Below are 18,329 nucleotides of genomic sequence, written 5' to 3'. Positions count from 1 at the left end.
GCGGGTGACTTGGACAGCTGGAGCACATCATTAAACAGCAGTGGCTGGCTGAGCTTCTCACCTTCCATTTGTAGAAAAGAAATTTAGTTTTAACTTAGCATCACTCATCATACCAAACAAATGTTAGAACAGAGAATAAAATGGTGACACCTGGTAATGTTTGATTAATTACGGTTCAGGTCTGTATATTTATCTAAGATTGGCTTTGCCATTGAAGGACTATAGAGAATGGAGCAGGATGTGATTAAATTGAGAGATTTTGCTGGGAAGAATAGGATGGTTTGCTACATGTCATCTGAGAATAAGTCTTTGTAAGAACTGAGGGTCTGTTAAACAGCGGTGAAACTTGTTCAGTCTTACCCATGCTGCTTTTCTGAAATAATCCACAGCTGTTTCTAAAAGGCAAATACAGTGGGTTAGATATACGAGGTGTTGACTCATTTAAGACAAACAGTGAGAGCACTCACGTGTCTGATACATGGGGTAGTGCTGGGTGGCTTCTCTCACCCACCTCCAAGCTGTGGGTAGGTGAGCTGCAGTTTTCTCCAGAGGAACAGCCCCAATATTTTAATAGCATGTGACAACACTTGTGAAAGGGGCAGTATTTTTTATTACAGTAATAAAGACTGAAAATTTGATCAAACTTTTGACCATGTAAGACCTCATTTCAGACTCAGGAGTCAACCCACCTGTCTGAAAGCTGGTAGGTTTTCCAAGATTTAACAGTCCGTGTAAGGAATGTGCGACCTCTGCGGCCGGGCCTTAGTTATTTTTCTAGATCATGACATTTACAAAACAGCCCAATGTCATTTATTTCCTGACTTTTCGCGAAGGATGTGAGATGTAAGGAGGGTGGCGGGCGCTGAGGGCGGTAGAGGGAGAGTTGGGAGGGGAGAAGAGGTGGGCGCTGGTGCGAGGGGATGGCGGAGCGCTGTGAGGGGCAGGATGGAGGGCGGTGGGTGTGAGGGGATGGCGGAGCGCTGTGAGGGCAGGACAGGGGTGCGAGGGGATGGCGGAGCGCTGTGAGGGGCAGGATGGAGGGCGGTGGGTGTGAGGGGATGGCGGAGCGCTGTGAGCGCCGGCCGCACAGCGCATCTCGCACGAGCGCTGCCGGCGCCGCCGCCGGCGCCGTTACCGAGCGAGCAGAGTAAGCGAGCGGTGGCCATGGCGGAGCAGCCACCGCCATGTCCCAAAGAGACTCTCCCCGAGGGGACTCCAGAGCTGCCGAACGTGAGTGCCTTCGCCAAAGGCGTCGCACCGACGGCCCGGAGCTGCGCCCCGCTTCTGTGCCTTTCAGGGGCGGAGGCTCGCCGAGGGAAGGGGCTGGAGGAGGGCAGCGTGGGGGAGGGGACGGCGCATCTCCCTGCGAGCTCCTTCTCTCCCAGTAATGAGGGTGGCTCATTCCCACCCTCATCAGAACAATTGGACAACGTCCCGTGCACAGTGCCAGATCCCAGTTTGACTAGTTGTGTGTATTATTACGAGTTTCGTTATGCGTTATTTATTTTTTGATTGCATTGTTTAGGCTGGAAGGTTGAGTCCAGCGGGCAACACGGTTGCGAGTTGTCTCAAAGAGACACCCAAGGTGAGTTGGTTTTGTAGAGGCTCTTGTTTAGTTTTTTTTTTTCTACATACCTTCACTTTTGAAACTATCGTTTATTTCAATGTTTTTTATCATGTGGAATTACAGAGACTAGTTGGCAAGATTGGAAAACACTTCTGGCAGTTCATTTCCATTCCACATATTTTACAAAAGTCACCATGCTTGCTCAGTTGGGACTAAATATAATTGTTTTATGCGGTTTTCCCGTCTGGTAATGCAATTAAAGTAATTATTGGAAATTATTATTACTTCTGATGGAGGTTCTTCTTTACCAGAAGGATACCAGAACTGGGTATCGCACTGGCCCTTTCCCATGGCCCTCAAGAGTCAGAGGCTACTGAAACACAAATGGATCCTGTAAACAGCAGATCTCCCCTTAAATGATAATTAAAGATACCCCAACACTCTAGTTTAAATAATTTCCAAAATTGCTTCATTGATGGTGGAAATCGCGAATTGGGTTAAAGCTTTCTGAAATTTATAATTGTAACATCTAGTTTGCATCAAGAACATGTGAAGTAGCTGTTATCCAAATTATAAATAATTGAAGTGTTGAAACTTAACAATGCTGTTTGATAAAATTTAGTCTGGATTATGTTGAGCTTATGCTCACAGTATCAGCATCTGCAGGAGCATGTGCATGTACTGCAGCCCTAAAGCATCCTCGTATTTTGTTCTTATATCTGGAACAACATAAATGTCTGCAGTATATTTTCTTTTCATTAACATTTTATGAATGTCTGGTGTAAACTTATTTTTGCTTTGCCTTATGTATAGCCTGTTACTCCCACTGCTGTACGAAAGTTTCGAAACACAACAGATCCAGCTCCTGGTGCTAAAATAATATTCTATGGCAGTGCAGATGATCCTGACATTGCAACAGACTTGACTCATGGCATAAAGTCAACCTCCCAATGCAGTGTAAGAATGTGACTCCTTTACTCTTGTTTAAGAATTAACATCTTAAGAGTGTTCTTAATAAAAGCAACTGATGTCTTCATAGTCAGGGATAAAGGTGAGTGATTTATGCTGCAGCATTTCACAGCTGCTGTGAATTATCTGAGTTCTGACATCAAATTATAGGATTTAGCATTATTGAACCTGGAAAATATTTGAAGTTCAGTGACTGTTATCAGTGATGTAACTTTTCATAGTGACTACTAAATTAATTTCAATATTTAAGTTAATGAACAGTCTTCTGCCTACAAATTTTGCTTTTTTTTTTTTTTTTTTTTTTTTTTTTTTTGTGGGTTACAGAGATAAAACCAATTGAGCTCTTAGCAAAAGAGCTGTTATCTGCAAATGTGTTTACAGTTTGGTGTAGTCATTCTGTATGCTTTCTTACCTTTGGCTAGAAACTGATTTTTTTAGCCAAAAAGTGATGGTTTGGATATGTCAGACTATTTTGTGTGTATTCTTTAGAAATGATTTTGTAATCTGTAATCAAATAGCTGATGAGATCATTGGTAGTTTTATCACACAGTTAGTGTTCTTGTCTCTAAAAATAGCAGTTGTGTTAGTAAAGTGTATTTTAGGAAGGAAGTCCTAGTATTCCAGGATGTTGAGTAGGACATTTATTAGGCATATCCAAAATGAAAGACAACCAGGTTTTGGTATCTTTCCTTAGAAGTTTTTTGTTGAATGGATTGATCTGTACTGGATTAGCCTGTACTGTCTGTTGAAGACTTTGCATTATTAGTTAAATATCTCTAGGAAGGGTTGGAAGCCTAGTCTGCTAAGCATGGGTTTGGATCAATTGTATTTGCTACTAATTTTTCAATATTTCTTTATATAAGATTGACAGTCTAACAATAAATCTCCTCTAGAATCTCCATTACTTTGATAGCCTGAAAAATCAAATCACTTTAGTTTTGGTCACGTTGTAATTTGACTATCGTTTCTAATATGTGCTAAGAGAAGAAAGACTACAGTCAGAAAATGTATATATTAAAAAGTGGAAAAGCTAGCATAAAAATAAAAATATCTCACAATAACTATTTTATTTAGCTGGAAATTTAGCATAGCATTGGCTATTAGTTGTCTTCTCTCAAGATACAGTTTTGTTTTGCAACTCAATGGATAAAATTTTGTCAGTGTAACCACAGAACATCTCATTAGAACCCTTATGAGCAAACTTTTGTTTGTGTGAGTAGTCATAGCGATGCATGAATGATCAAAGTTTGTTGGTTTTCCTGCCTCTGGTGGTGTTTGTGATGTCTTCAGGTAGCTTCTTTGATAAGTCCGGTTGCTAAAAGTGAATTTCAAGAAAAGATGCAGGACATGAAAGAAGCAATTTACTCCAGTAATCGTGAAGCACCTTTGGGTAAATCACATGATCAATCTTTGAAGTTACCTGAGGGCTTGGATATAATTAAAACTACATTTGGAATTAAAGTCTTCAAAGGTAGGAAAATATGCTATTAAAACATATTTCCTGTAAATACAAGATAATCTGCAATTTAGTATCTATCACATGCTCTATGATTCCAACAACTCCTTTTAACAGCAGAGTTGTTGCATAACAGTACCAAAAGGCCTAAAAATTTTTCAGTTTTGATGAAGAAACAAGCAACTGAGAACTTATGGTAACTACCAGGGCTTTTGGCTCTCTTCCTTTCTGTCTTTATAGATTTCCCATGAGAACTGTAGGGTAGCTGTCAATTTACCTTCATTTTCCCAACAACTCTAATAGGTCTCATGGAAGAAACTTCCTTGACATATGTAACTTTCCTCCATAGACTGGAGGCAATCACATCTGTGTTGCCCATGTAGCTTTCTTGCAAAAGTTCTGTTCATCTGGGTTTCTGTGATTTTCTCCCTAGTCCCATGTCATTATGTGAATAATGAATTAGGTGTTTATTCATCCACTCATTAGATGAATATAGATTGACTAGAAATGTGGTAAGAAGTATCATCCTTCCACAGTACTAGCAAATTCTCTAACAAGGTATTGTTTACAATGAAGAATGAATGAATGAAACAAGATATCCACCCTCCTTAGCTCCCCCAAGCATACATTCTTTATTTGTTTCCAGATTTAACAGCTGGAGAGCTTGTCAATCCACCAAAAACCTTTGAGGAAGTGGATAAAGAAGCGAGAGAAGGACATGATTTGTATGTTCTCTCACATGAGGATTATTATGTGGGTAAGGTAAAAGGCTCATAAGAAACCACATAAAATGTTCCTCTATGTGTGTTCAGTGCCTACTGTATGCTATTTTTTGAGGTATAAACTATTAATTTTAATCACTGTATTAATACAATATATATTACTTTTAAAAATTATGTGAAAAAAAAGCAAGTGAGAGAGCATAATCTCAGTTTCTAAAACTCTCAATCACTTCAGGATGGGCATTTAAAACAGTGTAAGAACTCCATGAAGGCGTTGGAAGCCTGATTTCTTTTGGGTGCTGTTTGAAAAGCAAAATATTTTCAGGAAACTAGAAACTCACAGATGCCCTGGTTGTTTACTGAGTTTGGCATTGTCTATGCCACTGAAAGCAATCTCAGATTTGAAGTCATACACAATCGGGTGAGCCCAACCCATTCCAGTACTTTTTCCTCTAGTTCCTGTCTTTCTTCAGAATCAGAATTTCAGAGCAGGCAAACTTTCTGATGAGGACCTTAGCATTAAGATCTGGTTGTGAAGAATTTCAGGCTGTTGGGTGGCTCTCTGGAATGCAGGTTCCTCAGCCTACAGAATCCTCCCCATGGGGCTGTGGACTGTGCCTGCATTGCTTCAGCCCCAGACCACACCACACAGGGGCCTGCACCTGTGTGATGTGGTCTGCTCAGGGATGGTTACCCTTTATCTCACAGGTCTGCACAGGAGCAGAGTGACAAGTAGCACTCTAAAATGCCGCACATTTAATTTTTTTTTGTAGCCACTTCTATTTTTCCCAGTTCCATGACTTTCACTTTGGCTGAAAATGTAAATTTTTATGTGGAGATTATTACATAGATGTGAAATTATAGTACTTTGTTGTCTCACTGAGAAATTATTCTGTAAATAGTATTGGAATATATTGGCCAAACCTGTAACTTCATTTCTTCTCTTCTATGCTTTTCTTGGGTGTTTCAGTGAAATTATTCATAATCTGTTTCTGTCTCTCTTGTAACATCCATCCACCATGGAGAGGCCAAGTCAGAAGCAGACTGACAGAAAAAAAGTCAACTATGTGCCCCACAAATAGTGTAAAAAATGTCGTGCTGCCATACAGCCATGTGGAGCCCTTATTAGAAAACATGCAGTGAATAATATTTTTGAAAGTTCTAATTATCATGCTTTTTAAAAGGTGATTGAAAAGACCTTGAAGAAAAAGAATGACTGTTTTTTCTGTGACAAAAAGACATAGCAAGAGTATATCTGAAAATGCAACACATCAAAAACATTTTTTGCATTTTTTGAAAACAATAAATCAAATGGTACACATTTCTGCTCAAGTGTAGATATTATAAAGCAATGTTTGCTTGACCCTCACCACTTAGGCTACATGTTTAATTTATTCTGTTGGTCTTGTCTTTAATCAGACATAAAAGAACATCCAACTGAAGCAGTTTTGCTTTTTATTTTGTGTTTTCACTTTTGACAACGAGATTGTTCCTAACTACTCAATAAACAGAGAGAATGCAAATTATTTGTCTTTAATCGAACAGGTTTGTTAGTTATTTGCCTTTGTTTCTTCATTGTTTTATCTTAAGAATGAAGATACTGGGTACATTTTTCTTCCTTAGGTGTTTTACACAGGTTGAAATGCCTGCTTTTTCTGCAGGGGAGTCAGTCAATAGGAAGTATAACTCACACTTTGACAAGTCTTTTGTTTACGGAATGGAAACCCCTCACTATGAAGATGGGCGAAATACCGCCAAGACCTTCAATTGGGTCTTTGACCTGGATTCGTAAGTTGCAATGAGTTAGCTAATTAATTAATTTAAAAATGATCAGGAAGAGTGGGTCTTCATATTTGAAGAAAATTGTATATCTCACAATCCTTAACTGTATTGAACTGAATAGAAAATGCAAGATGTGATTTTCAGAATAGTTTATCCAGATAACTTTTACCATATAACAACTCTTGGCACGTCTTAAGCATTATGTAAAGCCCTTTGATTTTAAGTAGCAAGATAGTTTAATCACTAAGTTGAAAGGAGTTGCTGTTTTTTTAATATATAATAATATTTTAAAATATTATTGAAAAAGTATTGAATATTAAAAAAATTATGTGCAAGAGTTATTTTTGTAATTTGTAGGAAGAGAGGACCAAACCTTGTGTCAAAACGAAGTGATGATTTCAAGGAAAAATACCAGCCTCTGATTGGAAAAGTTTTTGATCCGTAAGTAAGCAAAGATACCTTCTGTTACGAATAGATCAAGCACAAAATTCACTCACTTTTGCCTTTTCTCCAATATCTTTTTATGTCTTGGATAAAAATTATAACTGTGTGCTTAATGCTTCCAGTGCAGCACTCATTTAACAGAAAAGGACCTTCTACCTGCCCTAATTATGCTGATAAGTACACAAGTTTCTAGTAAGGGCTGTACTGTGTCCATGTAGTGAAGTTAGATCTTACTGTTTGAGTAAGCACTCTTTAAGACATTTTTTCCCCCAGTATTTTGCAATTAGTAAGGTTTGAAAGGACTGACACATAATACCTAATGTTTTGGGATTCAACCATTTTGCTTACTCTCACACAATTTTTGGCCTTCTTTGTTACATCATCTGTAATCTCACTGTATTACCTCCTTGGAAAAGGACATGGAACTAAATTTGATTACCTAGCAGCATCTACCAATCTCTGTTGAATCATTAGAATGACTGATTATGAAGCAATCTGGAACAGTTTGTAATTTTACAGAACAGCACTTAAGAAGCATCACAGAAGTCATAAGGTAAGTGGGGTTAGGATCCAGGTGTGCTGCAGATCTAGGGCTCCTGAATGTATCCAAAGGCTGTCTTTACAGATGCTCTTGATTTCTGCAAAAATATATCTGAAGGCTCACTAACATAGACTTTGGTGGCAAAATATAATTTTAAACTCAAGATCCCAGGTTTAAGTTGATTTGGGGAAGTGTTCTCATAAATGAATGTGAGCAGTGAGCACAAATAAAAGTCAGTTTCTTCTCTCCCTGTCATTGTGTCCCAACTTACTGTGAGACAGACTTGGAGCATGAGCAGCATGAAGCAGTGTGATCAGTCAGGGATGGGTTGCAGTGCAGGCTGAAACCCACCACTAATATTACAAGACAGATACAGGCTAAACTTAAATCTTATTTAGTGAATTTTATGCCATCCACGTGCTATGTGTGATATGAAAATGATAAAAAAAATATACATAGTAGTTTTTAGATTGTGGTATTTCCATTTCTGTGTGTGGGTTTTTGTTTTGTGCTTTAGAACAAAGCACTGATAATCTTTTAAATTGTGATAGGGATTTTTGATTCAGCTAAGTGTTTTACTTATTTAATTATCAAAAATAAAATGAGCATTGCATCTTTAAAATTAAAAAAAAGGAAACAGTTCTTTAATGTCAAAAGGAAATTCTTCAATTTTTGGAAAATAGAACTCAGAAAAGTTTTCCACATGGATATGGACTTGGTTGCTGGTTTTGGTAGACAAAAAATTGCACTTGGAAAAGCAGAGATATGATTCAATTTTTCGACTTTATACAAAAGTAGTTTATTTCAGATATTTCAGTTGGAGATTTTGTCAAAATATTCCCATTCTTTGACTACAAGAACTTTTCTTGCATGTTTCTGTCATTTTCTTTGGAAAAATGGCATAGGGTATTTTTCTTTTTAATGAGCATAAGTGTTCAAAAAAAAATGTTTACATTTGGCTGTTTTATGTTACAAACAGTGAATGTTCTAATCAGCTTGTAAAGGGTTGCTTTTCTGGAATGGTAATGTTGAAACAAAGTCCTGATAAACAAATTTCAGGTAAACTATGAGTATCATCCCTATTATTAATCACTATTTTTAAACAGTAGCTGATTGATTATTTTGGCTATTAATAAACTGTTTTGCAATTAACAAAAAAATGTTCTTTTTGACAGTATAGCAGATACTATGAATGTTCCCTCAGACCATACATTTGGATTGACGGCCTGTCCAGATGAATATGGTAAGTTCAGGAGCAGAATAAAATCTTACCTTGCTGATGAAACTCTGCTGAAGTAATAATTGTTGGTTGTATATACAATTTTCCTAAAATTTTAAGAGTCAAGGTACAAAAATTTGTTGACAATAAATTTTTGAAGTGTAAATTTTGAGTGAATTTAAAGTTGCTAGTGGGAAACAAGTAAAAAAGTAAATGTGAAAAATAAAGAAGGTTTAAGTTTAGGATTATCATGCTGTTTTTCTTTTTTCTTTTTAAAAGCCTTTATATCTAAATGTAACAAAATGGGAAATGGCAGAAAACCCTTATTGACATCAAAGTGACAGACAAAAATGGCTATTTAAACCAATCATGCATATTCCCTCTCAATGATTTCTCAAGCACTTCTCTAAAAAGAGTAAAAATTACAAGTAATAAATAGGAATAATAAGTTTTGAAGGTTACAAGGAGATAAAAAGCAGAGTACAAAAAAAGTCTTTATTTTCATTATGACAAAATTTTGAAAGCTACTCAACTTAAATAGTCAATGGGATTGATGATGTTTTAGCATTGTGCTTAATAATTAAAGAATACAGTCAATAATTGGGAAGCAAAAAAATGAAGTGGATCAAAGTCATACAGTTAATCTGGGCCAGAGAAAGTCTGTTCAAACAATGAATAATCTTTTACATGCTTTACTATGTAGTGTAATAAAGTTCATGCTATAAGGAAGAGCAGAAGGAACTGAACAAAAGAGTTCATAATTAACAAGTAGGAAATAGTGCTTGTACACTGCTGTTAGAGGGGGATTAGGTGAGTTACTCATGTTTGTTACTGTACTGTGAATGAACTTCTTGCATTCCAGAAAGTGACATTGGCACCTTGGGAATTTGGATGAAGAATGTAGCTCAGTGTGCTAAAGTGTTTAAAAATACTGGTAAAGTTAGGATACATGAAAAATGGGAACAGTAACATAAAAATATTGCTTTGTCTTTCTAGAAACCTGTGATATATAATTATCTAAAATACTAAATTTTGGATAGTATATAGGTATATACTTATATCTCATAAGTATGTGGAACGTGACAGAAGTGGTAGATCAATAATATATATTATTTTTTGCTCAATTATTGGGACATTGAGTAAAAAATACTGCTTTTAGAAGCTTTTGAAAGCAGTGGATAGATTTTTGAATCTACATTATCACGTTCCAAAATTTTTGATATTAACTGTGTGTGAGTGGAGAAATAATGATGTGGACCATTTGATCTTGCAATGAAATGGCTGTATCACCTGTGCAGCAGTGCTGAAAATTAGCATCTTGAAACTGAAATTCTCCTTTTCCTAATGAATTCAAGCTTTTTTTTTTGGTACATGTCTGATTACGGTATATGCACAACTAATTGAGGAATTGTTCATTTTTATAGACGTTCATCATCTTCTTCATGTCCGGGTTCCGTGTGAGTTCCTCTGTGGGAAGGACAGAGAAAGAGTTATCTTGATGGCAGTTCGAGAAAGTCTGAAGAAAGCTAACTACAGGAATTTTGATGTGTTACTAAAAGCATTAAGACATTTTGATAAGGTTAGTGCTCTCAAAAGGTATAAATGTAAAGGAATGTGTGCCATTAGCGCTCCTGTGCTGTAGAGATACAGACGAGAAGAAACACAAACATAGCAAGGTAAATATGGATGAAGACTGTAACTGTGAAGATAACTTCATAGTTATTGAATGTCTCATCTATTGTGATGTGCTATGGAATTAGGCACAATAGTATTTGGAGCTTTTCGTAGTATTATTTGGAATATCCAGGTTAGAGGGGGCAAGGGACACAGAAGCAGGAGTAATCTTAACAATTTTTGGACTTCTAAGTCTGGGATTCCTTTGTAAAGAGAAAACAGTAGAAGGAGTTACGTTCATATTTTCGTCCAAGCTGTACTTTTTGACTGAGTTGCCAAGCCTCAGAATTTCAGGTATTTTCCTTTTTTCTCTCTAGAAAAAAAAAAAATTGTAATTGACATTTCATATGTAACAATAATTGTAATGTATACAGAATGATTGATGTCTTACTTTTAAAGATTTACTTTGCTTTTCCTCAACATTTATGATTAGATTGCAATCTTGTTCACAATAGCCTGTCACACTTTTACTCTAAATCACTGTATTCTTTAAGTTGAAAATTACTTTTTGACATTTTTTAGATTTCTACAATACTTAGGGTTTATTTTTGTATTCAGCAATATTATTTGTCTTGAAATAGTGTGTCTGGTGCTATTTATATAGATGTATAAATATGTGTACATACCTGTATAAACACGTGTATGTGTTTCTTTTGGTGAAGTTACTTTATGATGGCTGTTAGAGAATCATAGAATATAACAACTGCTATTAACAACTATTACACCATCTTTGTAATAGAATGGTGATGGAATGATACACAAGGACAAGCTACGAAAGATCTTTTCTCAGCTGAATGTGAATCTGGATGATGAGCTCCTGGAAACCTTATTTGACTGCTGTGATTTGGATAAGGATGGTCTGATTAATTACCGGGACTTTGCAAACTTTCTGAACTGGAAAGATAAAATGGGTGTTAAAGAGTTTGAAGAAAAAATAATTACAAAAGGTAGATGCCTTAATACTGGGAAAATATGGGGATGATCTTGTTCTTAGGATAGCTGTTGAAAGGACATTGCTGTTGTAAACTAGGTGCTCCTTTAAAAGGGTAGGATTTAGAGACTGATTTAACTACCAGCATCTCAGGTACAGTTGTGTTTCAGAATCCTGGAGTTCTGTGTTGCATGCTGAGATTGACACTGGGAAGTTTCCTTAGTAGTACAGATCTACACAAAGTAAAATATCTCCTAGAAGCATTATCAGAAATGTAGATGAATTATGTTAACTCCTTTACAGTTATTCAAACAAAGTTTTTTGCCTCTTAGTCTGTAATATGTTGATAATATATCTTGGCTGTCCCATAACTTTTTCCCTTTTGTAGGGAAAAAATTAGACGCATATCTTCCCAAAGACACAAAGAAAGAGGATGAACCACTGCCAGAAAAGAAAGATCTTGAGTTAAAAGAACAAGAAAGCTCAGAAAAGATGCCAAAACCACTTACAAGATCAACAGACCGTGTATATACAAATTATCAAACATCATCTTCTCAGTATAATGCTGTAGTTGGTGGTATCCCAGCATCCTGTAAGTACAATGGACTGTGCTGCTCACTTGTGAGCATTATTTAAGACAAAATCAGGAGCAAAGTTAAAAAGTATTGTTACAGGTTCTACTCATGTAAAGTAGTGAATTAATTTATTTAAGCTGAGTTTTTTTTAAGATTAGGAGTTGGAAGGGATGGCCTATTCAACATTGAAATTAATCTAGATGTCTTTGAGAAATTATGCTGGTAAATTTGGGAGAACCATATCTCCTTACGATCATGTAGGGGGATAGAATATAAGAAAATAAATGTAGTATAGAAAGTAATCTTACCCCCTAAAGAGTTGCAGCGGGGTTAATTATCAAAGATTAGGGGCAAGCCTGATGTTAACAGGCCACAGCTGTAGCCAATAAGAAGAGTGTTATAAAAGAGTGGATTGGTTGGTTGAGGCAGCTGGAGTTAGTTGGCTACTGCAAGAAGAAGAAAGAGTCCGTGCTTGGAGGAGATGCCCACAAGAAACATCAAGGAAGTATGGAACTCTTACACTAAGGAGACAGCAATATGAAACCTTTGCAATATAATGATAACATAATCACCTAAAAATAATTTCAGCTGGGAATATTAAGTAAGTAAGTACTAGTATATTACTGCAAGATTCCTTGTTTTCACACTTCATGATGTAGCTGAAGCCAGAATGTCTAAAAATGTGAAAAAAGATATGAGGAAGGAAGAAAATTATGTAACTTATTGAACAAGCATCACAGTTCTTCTTATTTCATACAAAATGTTTTCTCCTCCCTGGCACTATTTATCCATGCTCCCTGTCGATTGATTTTCACAGGTTATCCATTGTGCGGTGTTCCAAGTATTCGTTCAGATATTCCTGCTCCTCAAGTTTGTCGCCTCAGTGACACGACTAATTATGGTGACCAGGGCAGTAGTTTTTCACTTTTGTACCCTTCTGTCTTCAGTCAAAAGGGAGTATATGAAAAACACCTTATAAAAAAGAGACCAAAGGCAGAGGTATAGTGAATTTCTTCAGAATATTCTTCCAAGATAATGATTCTGCTAGCCATATGGGAGTGGGAAGTCATCAAGTAAACAGGTTGTAAAATTCATAGTGCAATGTTACCATCTTGCTTTACATCCATTCAGCTATCTGAAAAATATTTACTCTTCACATGCTAAATTATTCATAAAGACGGTAGATATTAATTTTATTGTGATCCAAGCTATTGAAATTTCTGAGCAAGGTCTCAAGCAACGTGGTTTAATAGTAAAGTTAGCCCCGCTTTGATTATGTGATTGGATGAATGATCTCCAGGATCTCTTCCAATCTAAGGTATTCCATGAAATGTCTTAAAAAGCCCCACAAGGAGATTTTTAAAGGTGTATACAAGTAATTTCTATCACATAGGGGTGTTTAGTGGAAAATTTTACCGGGAAGTGTCTCTCCTCAGACAAACTTGGCAGGTTTTGCTAATGACAAATTCACCAAACCACTTGAAAGTACCTTTTCTGCTAAGTCACAGTTGTAGGCTCAGGTCTACAAAGGATCTGTGCAGTGATGGAGGACATTGGGACTCACACAGCAATGCTGTGCTGTCTCATAATTCTGAAGACAAAGATGGGACATGAGACTCTAGGGACTTACTTGGGGGCTCCATGATTTCTCTGATACATCTGCAGCCTCCTACCACTCTGTTCTCTCACAGACCAAAATTTCTCTCACATTAATACTAAAATAACTTCGCTGTTTCTTCTTCAGTATTGTTTACCACTTTGTTTTTACATTTGTATACAATTCATTGGGAAAGAATATTAAGATAGAACTTCATTACATTAAATACAGTTTATTGGACAATTGTGATGAAATGTGAAATTCCAATCTAAAATGAGAAAAGAATCTGTGGCAACCTCTTCATTACATTAATGACCTCTACTCATTATATTAAATATTCAGCAGTCATGTTTGAAAGTGGATCTAGAATAGATCCTAATCCCAGAACACTATTTTTTGTAAAATAGATCTAGTGGATCTATTTTACAAAAAATAGTGTTGCTGGTTAGTGACTAGGGGTAGAAGGTGTGGTGTCATGCTCATCAAACACCTTGTTAGAATGTTGTGTACATGAGCTTTTACCGCTTTATGATGTCGCAGACATTTTTTCACAGAATTCCTTTCTTTCAGATTTGGTCATCTTCTGGGAAGCAAAGGCCCCAGAAGAGAATGTAAACAATGATTATCAGCTGCTGTGGCATGCAATAGGATGCACCTGTGATTGGTTCATGTTCCGTGTGTACAGATAAGAGCCAATCACAGGAGCAAGCTGGGGACAGAGTCCCTGGACACAGAATTTTGTTATAGATTCTTTTCTATGCTTAGCTTAGCAAGCCTCTGCAACTTCTCTTCTTATTCTCTTTAGTATAGTTATAGTGTATTATATATCATATATCAATAAATCCAGCCTTCTGATCAAGAAACAAGATTCTCGTCCTTTTCTCCCCAAGTGACCTCCCCAGGTCGCTGTAATATTATAATCTAGCTCTGAAAGCAGGAAATGAGTGCATGCAGCTAACAGTAAATGCAATTCATGCTTCATTGAGAAGCCAATTACATCTGTCAGGCACTGGACAGAGCTGTTCTTTGAAGTTATAACATGTCCTGAGATGTCATACTCTATTGTAGACTATACCAGCTATATAGAATTCAGTGCAGAACCAACCTTGAGTCTGTTGAAACACCCTATGTTCATGAAATGGGATATTTAGCAATTTTATCATTATTGTTTTGATATGTATAATTAATGTTTCCAAAAATTTCATGGTTAATGAAATTATTCTATGATTATATGGTATTATTAGATGAAAGCTCCGAGTAATTTAATACTGTTTTTGTATAGTGTGGAAGAAATGAATGCAAATTCTGACTACGAAGTAGTTTTGTGAGGTGACTCATCTTGTTACAAAAGAACAAAATAGTTCTTGGGCTTGCTGTTTTCTTCACTGAAATTCTCTCCAGTCTGTTGAAGAGGATAGAAGTTATGTAGTTGAGGAATAGTGTGTAATTTGTATGCAGCATGTTGATCATGGGTGAGAGTGAGTTTTATCCTGTCTGCAGATGGTCTGTGGTTTGGTCAGTGATAATTTTACAGCAGTTGATGAGTCAGGACAGAGCTCTCTCAACATGATGAAGCCAAATTATGAGAACATATAGCCCTTTATTCTCCCTGCAGTGGTGTCCTATGAAGGACTATTGCTTTTAGTTTCATTTCTATATTTCACTAGCTTGTTGAAGACAATGGATCAGATCTGGTTTGTTTTACTCGTGGGTAGTATGATTGATGCAACTGAAACAACACTTATGCTTAAAGAAACAAAATTCAGTCCCTTCTTTCCTCCTGCAATTTCACCTTGCAGAAACACTCATAGATTTATTGGCTGAGATGAAGCTGAAGATTTGTTGTACTGGGGATCAGGCCTATATTTATACAAAAATATAAAAGACAGTATAATAAGGCTGATTTGACTGCATTGAAGGTCTTTATCAAAGCATGCATAAAGTCTCCGTAGCATAAATATAACACACATGTACACACACATATGATACAATTGAAAAGGCCAAATGTTTGCTGATACTAACAGAAGCACAGAGTGCATCAATGTTCTTGTAAAGTTACCTTCCTCTAAGGAGTCAACAGGTCACTGTAATGAGGCATGCAACAGGAAGCATCCAAGTGAGAAAACATGGAAAAAATCCCTTCTGCTGAATTATTTTGGTGTAAAATTATAGCAAGGCTCAAAGTTGATGTGAACCATTTCATTTTAGTCACTTCATCCACTTATCTATACCAGCTGATGACCTTGTGTGTAGTTGCTGTGAAATGCAGATAATAATAGAATCTGATTTGTGTTGGTAACTGTAGACAGCAAAAATAGAGTGGATAAACAGAACTTTACTTAGGGCTTTTGAAAAACATTTACTTTTCTCTTAGTCTTCTGCATTTGATTTTTGTCCCAGTGTTGAAGTAGTGCATCAACATTACTGCATTAATTACAGACAATTTTGTACAGCTTTCTTTGCAATAAGATTCAGATTTACTTAAATAGAAACTTCTTTTGTTTAGGATACAGGATGTGGTCTGTAGTTTTAAGAGTGGGAAAATATTCTTTGGCAAATAGAGATTGCTAAATATGTCAAAGCCAGACACTGTAGAGTTTAACAAAATGCTGACTAGAATTACATTAATTGCATTATTTTATATTATTTTTGTAGATTAAACAAATTCTCCACAATATGGGCATGAATACTTCAGATGAAAGGTTTGAAGAAATATGGAAGCAAGTGTGTACAAAACATGAGATAAAAGAGCTTTGTGATTGTGAAGAAAGTATGTGGAATATACTGAATAAGATACATGAATCAGGCATAGAATTCTAGTCTCTGGACACTGCTTTTATTTAACATTAGTCATAATTCTGGTGCTGAATAAAAAAAAACAACAAATATTTATATGTGTATTGTCTTTCTGAGTAGTGGGTTCACCACATGTATGAATCATTGCATTTGGTAGGAACTGGTATCCATGCTTGTAAATGTAGTACCAATATTTACAAATATATCCCATTTTTCATTTATTTAAATTTATTTTTTCTCTTATAAGTGGAAAAACCCATTTAAAAGTGCTAAAAATAAATATTTCAGATATTCACGGCCTGTCAAAGATTATTATCATATCATGGCATTTTCCCTTTCTTCTCATGTTCCATAATTCTTGTCAACAGAGATCTGGTAGTGGCAAAGTATTTGAGATGTTTGACCGTTCATGTGAGAAAGTGCTTTACAGTCCAATAGTAAGAAAGGTAAATAGCAATAGGTGTGGGTTCTCAAGTGTTGTCATGAAATAGACTCCATAAAAACCTATAGGTTAAGAAGTGCTAGAAATGAATGTCCAGTTTGTGGTAGAGGGCTCCTATTCTTTATGCAACCTTATGACTCTTACTTAATAGTATTCAGCTTTCACAATGAGGAAAAAAGTATGGATATTGAGAGGTGTTTATGTAATAAACATTACATTGCTGAGTAGTCAGAAAAGTTTGTGAGGGCTTTCAGAGAGCCCTCATTTAATTTCATTTGTGACCAGTGTGGTTTCTTGGAAAGAGGGAGAGTTGTTAATAGGAAACCCTTAACGATTATTATGCAAATCTCAATGAATAGATGTAAAGTCCAATAAGAATAAATAATGGAAAGAAAATAATATGAAAACATGCAACTGTGAGTGGGAATGTTCACTCTTCTTCTACAGTACTGAACTTTGATGTAAAACAGATGGAAATTTCTCACTATTAACAGTGAGAAATATTACTTCTAGGCTTTCAAATGCAAATGAAAGATCCTTGTCCAATGTAATCTTAATATACAGGATTTAAAGAAGGATGCTATTTTGTCACCTATTAGTGTTTTAAATACCTTAGTAAGATTTGGAGAATGTTGCCAGCCAAAAGCATTACTGAGTTTTACAACGCAAGTAAAGGTTTCTTTTGTTAAATTCTAGAAATGCACATGTAATGCCAGTTTAATGTTTTAGTTCCTTCTTCTGTTGCGTTTAAGATTCCTCTTTTGCCTATGTTCTAGGAGCTGTCATTTACATGTAACTTGCTTGTTACATGAGATCTGCAAGCCAGACCCTTTTGTACATTTTTTTTTTGTAGCATTAACAGGAGCTGTCTTACATCACGTAGGAAGACTTTGCTTTGTGGTATCTCCAAGGAGCAGGTGGTGGAAATGCTGCTTGATGAAGGCAACTTCTTTCCTGCTGTGAATGAATGTTCTGCACTGTTGCTGCCTTGCCTCCCCATCCTTCTAGAACTCTCTGCATCCTTCTAGAACTCAGAAGCATGCAGGAAGCAGACTGACTGTCCCAAGTGGAACCATGGAAGAAAGATAAATGTCCAGCTGATTACAATTGAATTTACAATGTTAGAATTTTACCACCTTCAGTGAAACCCTCCAAAGCTTATTTTCTGCTCATATTATGTGGGAAGGAAGAATCCTTTACCTTTGTGGCAGTGAACTTTCAAAAGCACTGGAGAGAATTACTTTAGAAAAAGCAAAATATTTTTCCTCTTCAATAGAAGATTGTAGATGAAATACTCAAGCTCATGTCAGGGGAAAATGGAAAAAAACTTACTGTATCTGTGTGTATGTATTTATGTATGTGTATACATATGAGATCTGTTCTGTTTGTTCAGCAGCTTGAAATTCTGTGAACTTTTTTTTATTCTACCATAAAGTACTCACTTGCACTCCTCTTTCAGTAGAATCCTTTCCTTTGTCAGTGAAATTGAGTTAATGTTGTTCTTGGTCAGTCTGCTAAATAAGTTTTGAGTAAAGAAGACTGCTAAATCATGGTTTCATTTTTTGTGAGTATGTTTGTAACCACAGGCTAAAGATTTTTTTTTCAGGTTTGGGT

At 36.2% G+C, this 18,329-nt stretch overlaps 1 protein-coding gene across 2 annotated transcripts; it reads left to right on the top strand.

The window, feature by feature from the left end:
• Positions 1-1,164: 1,164 nt before the first annotated feature.
• On the top strand, positions 1,165-16,341 carry EFHB (EF-hand domain family member B). Of its 2 annotated transcripts, XM_059482941.1 has the most exons (13): positions 1,165-1,230; positions 1,526-1,585; positions 2,381-2,524; positions 3,827-4,007; positions 4,639-4,749; positions 6,376-6,502; positions 6,854-6,937; positions 8,657-8,724; positions 10,125-10,279; positions 11,114-11,321; positions 11,694-11,897; positions 12,698-12,879; positions 16,133-16,341. In XM_059482941.1, exons 1-13 carry the CDS (start codon positions 1,165-1,167, stop codon positions 16,295-16,297), a joined length of 1,755 nt encoding a protein of 584 aa, XP_059338924.1. In that variant the 3' UTR covers positions 16,298-16,341. The 2 variants fall into 2 exon arrangements, with proteins under 2 accessions (XP_059338924.1, XP_059338933.1); XM_059482950.1 differs by lacking the exons at positions 1,165-1,230; positions 1,526-1,585; positions 2,381-2,524 and adding an exon at positions 2,560-2,618.
• The last annotated feature ends 1,988 nt before the right edge of the window (positions 16,342-18,329 follow it).

The sequence above is a fragment of the Ammospiza nelsoni genome, chromosome 1 (genome assembly GCF_027579445.1).
Source record: "Ammospiza nelsoni isolate bAmmNel1 chromosome 1, bAmmNel1.pri, whole genome shotgun sequence".
Classification (NCBI taxonomy): Eukaryota; Metazoa; Chordata; class Aves; order Passeriformes; family Passerellidae; genus Ammospiza; species Ammospiza nelsoni.
Note: the sequence above shows the minus strand (reverse complement) of the source record. Positions and strands in the feature narration are given on the sequence as shown.

Excerpts from the sequence above, each read along its gene's own strand:
- EFHB (XM_059482941.1), top strand. The coding sequence starts at position 1,165 with ATGGCGGAGCAGCCACCGCCATGTCCCAAAGAGACTCTCCCCGAGGGG. Across the intron at positions 6,503-6,853 it reads TGGGTCTTTGACCTGGATTC|GAAGAGAGGACCAAACCTTG; the intron begins GTAAGTTGCAAT and ends TGTAATTTGTAG. Across the intron at positions 8,725-10,124 it reads GGCCTGTCCAGATGAATATG|ACGTTCATCATCTTCTTCAT; the intron begins GTAAGTTCAGGA and ends TCATTTTTATAG.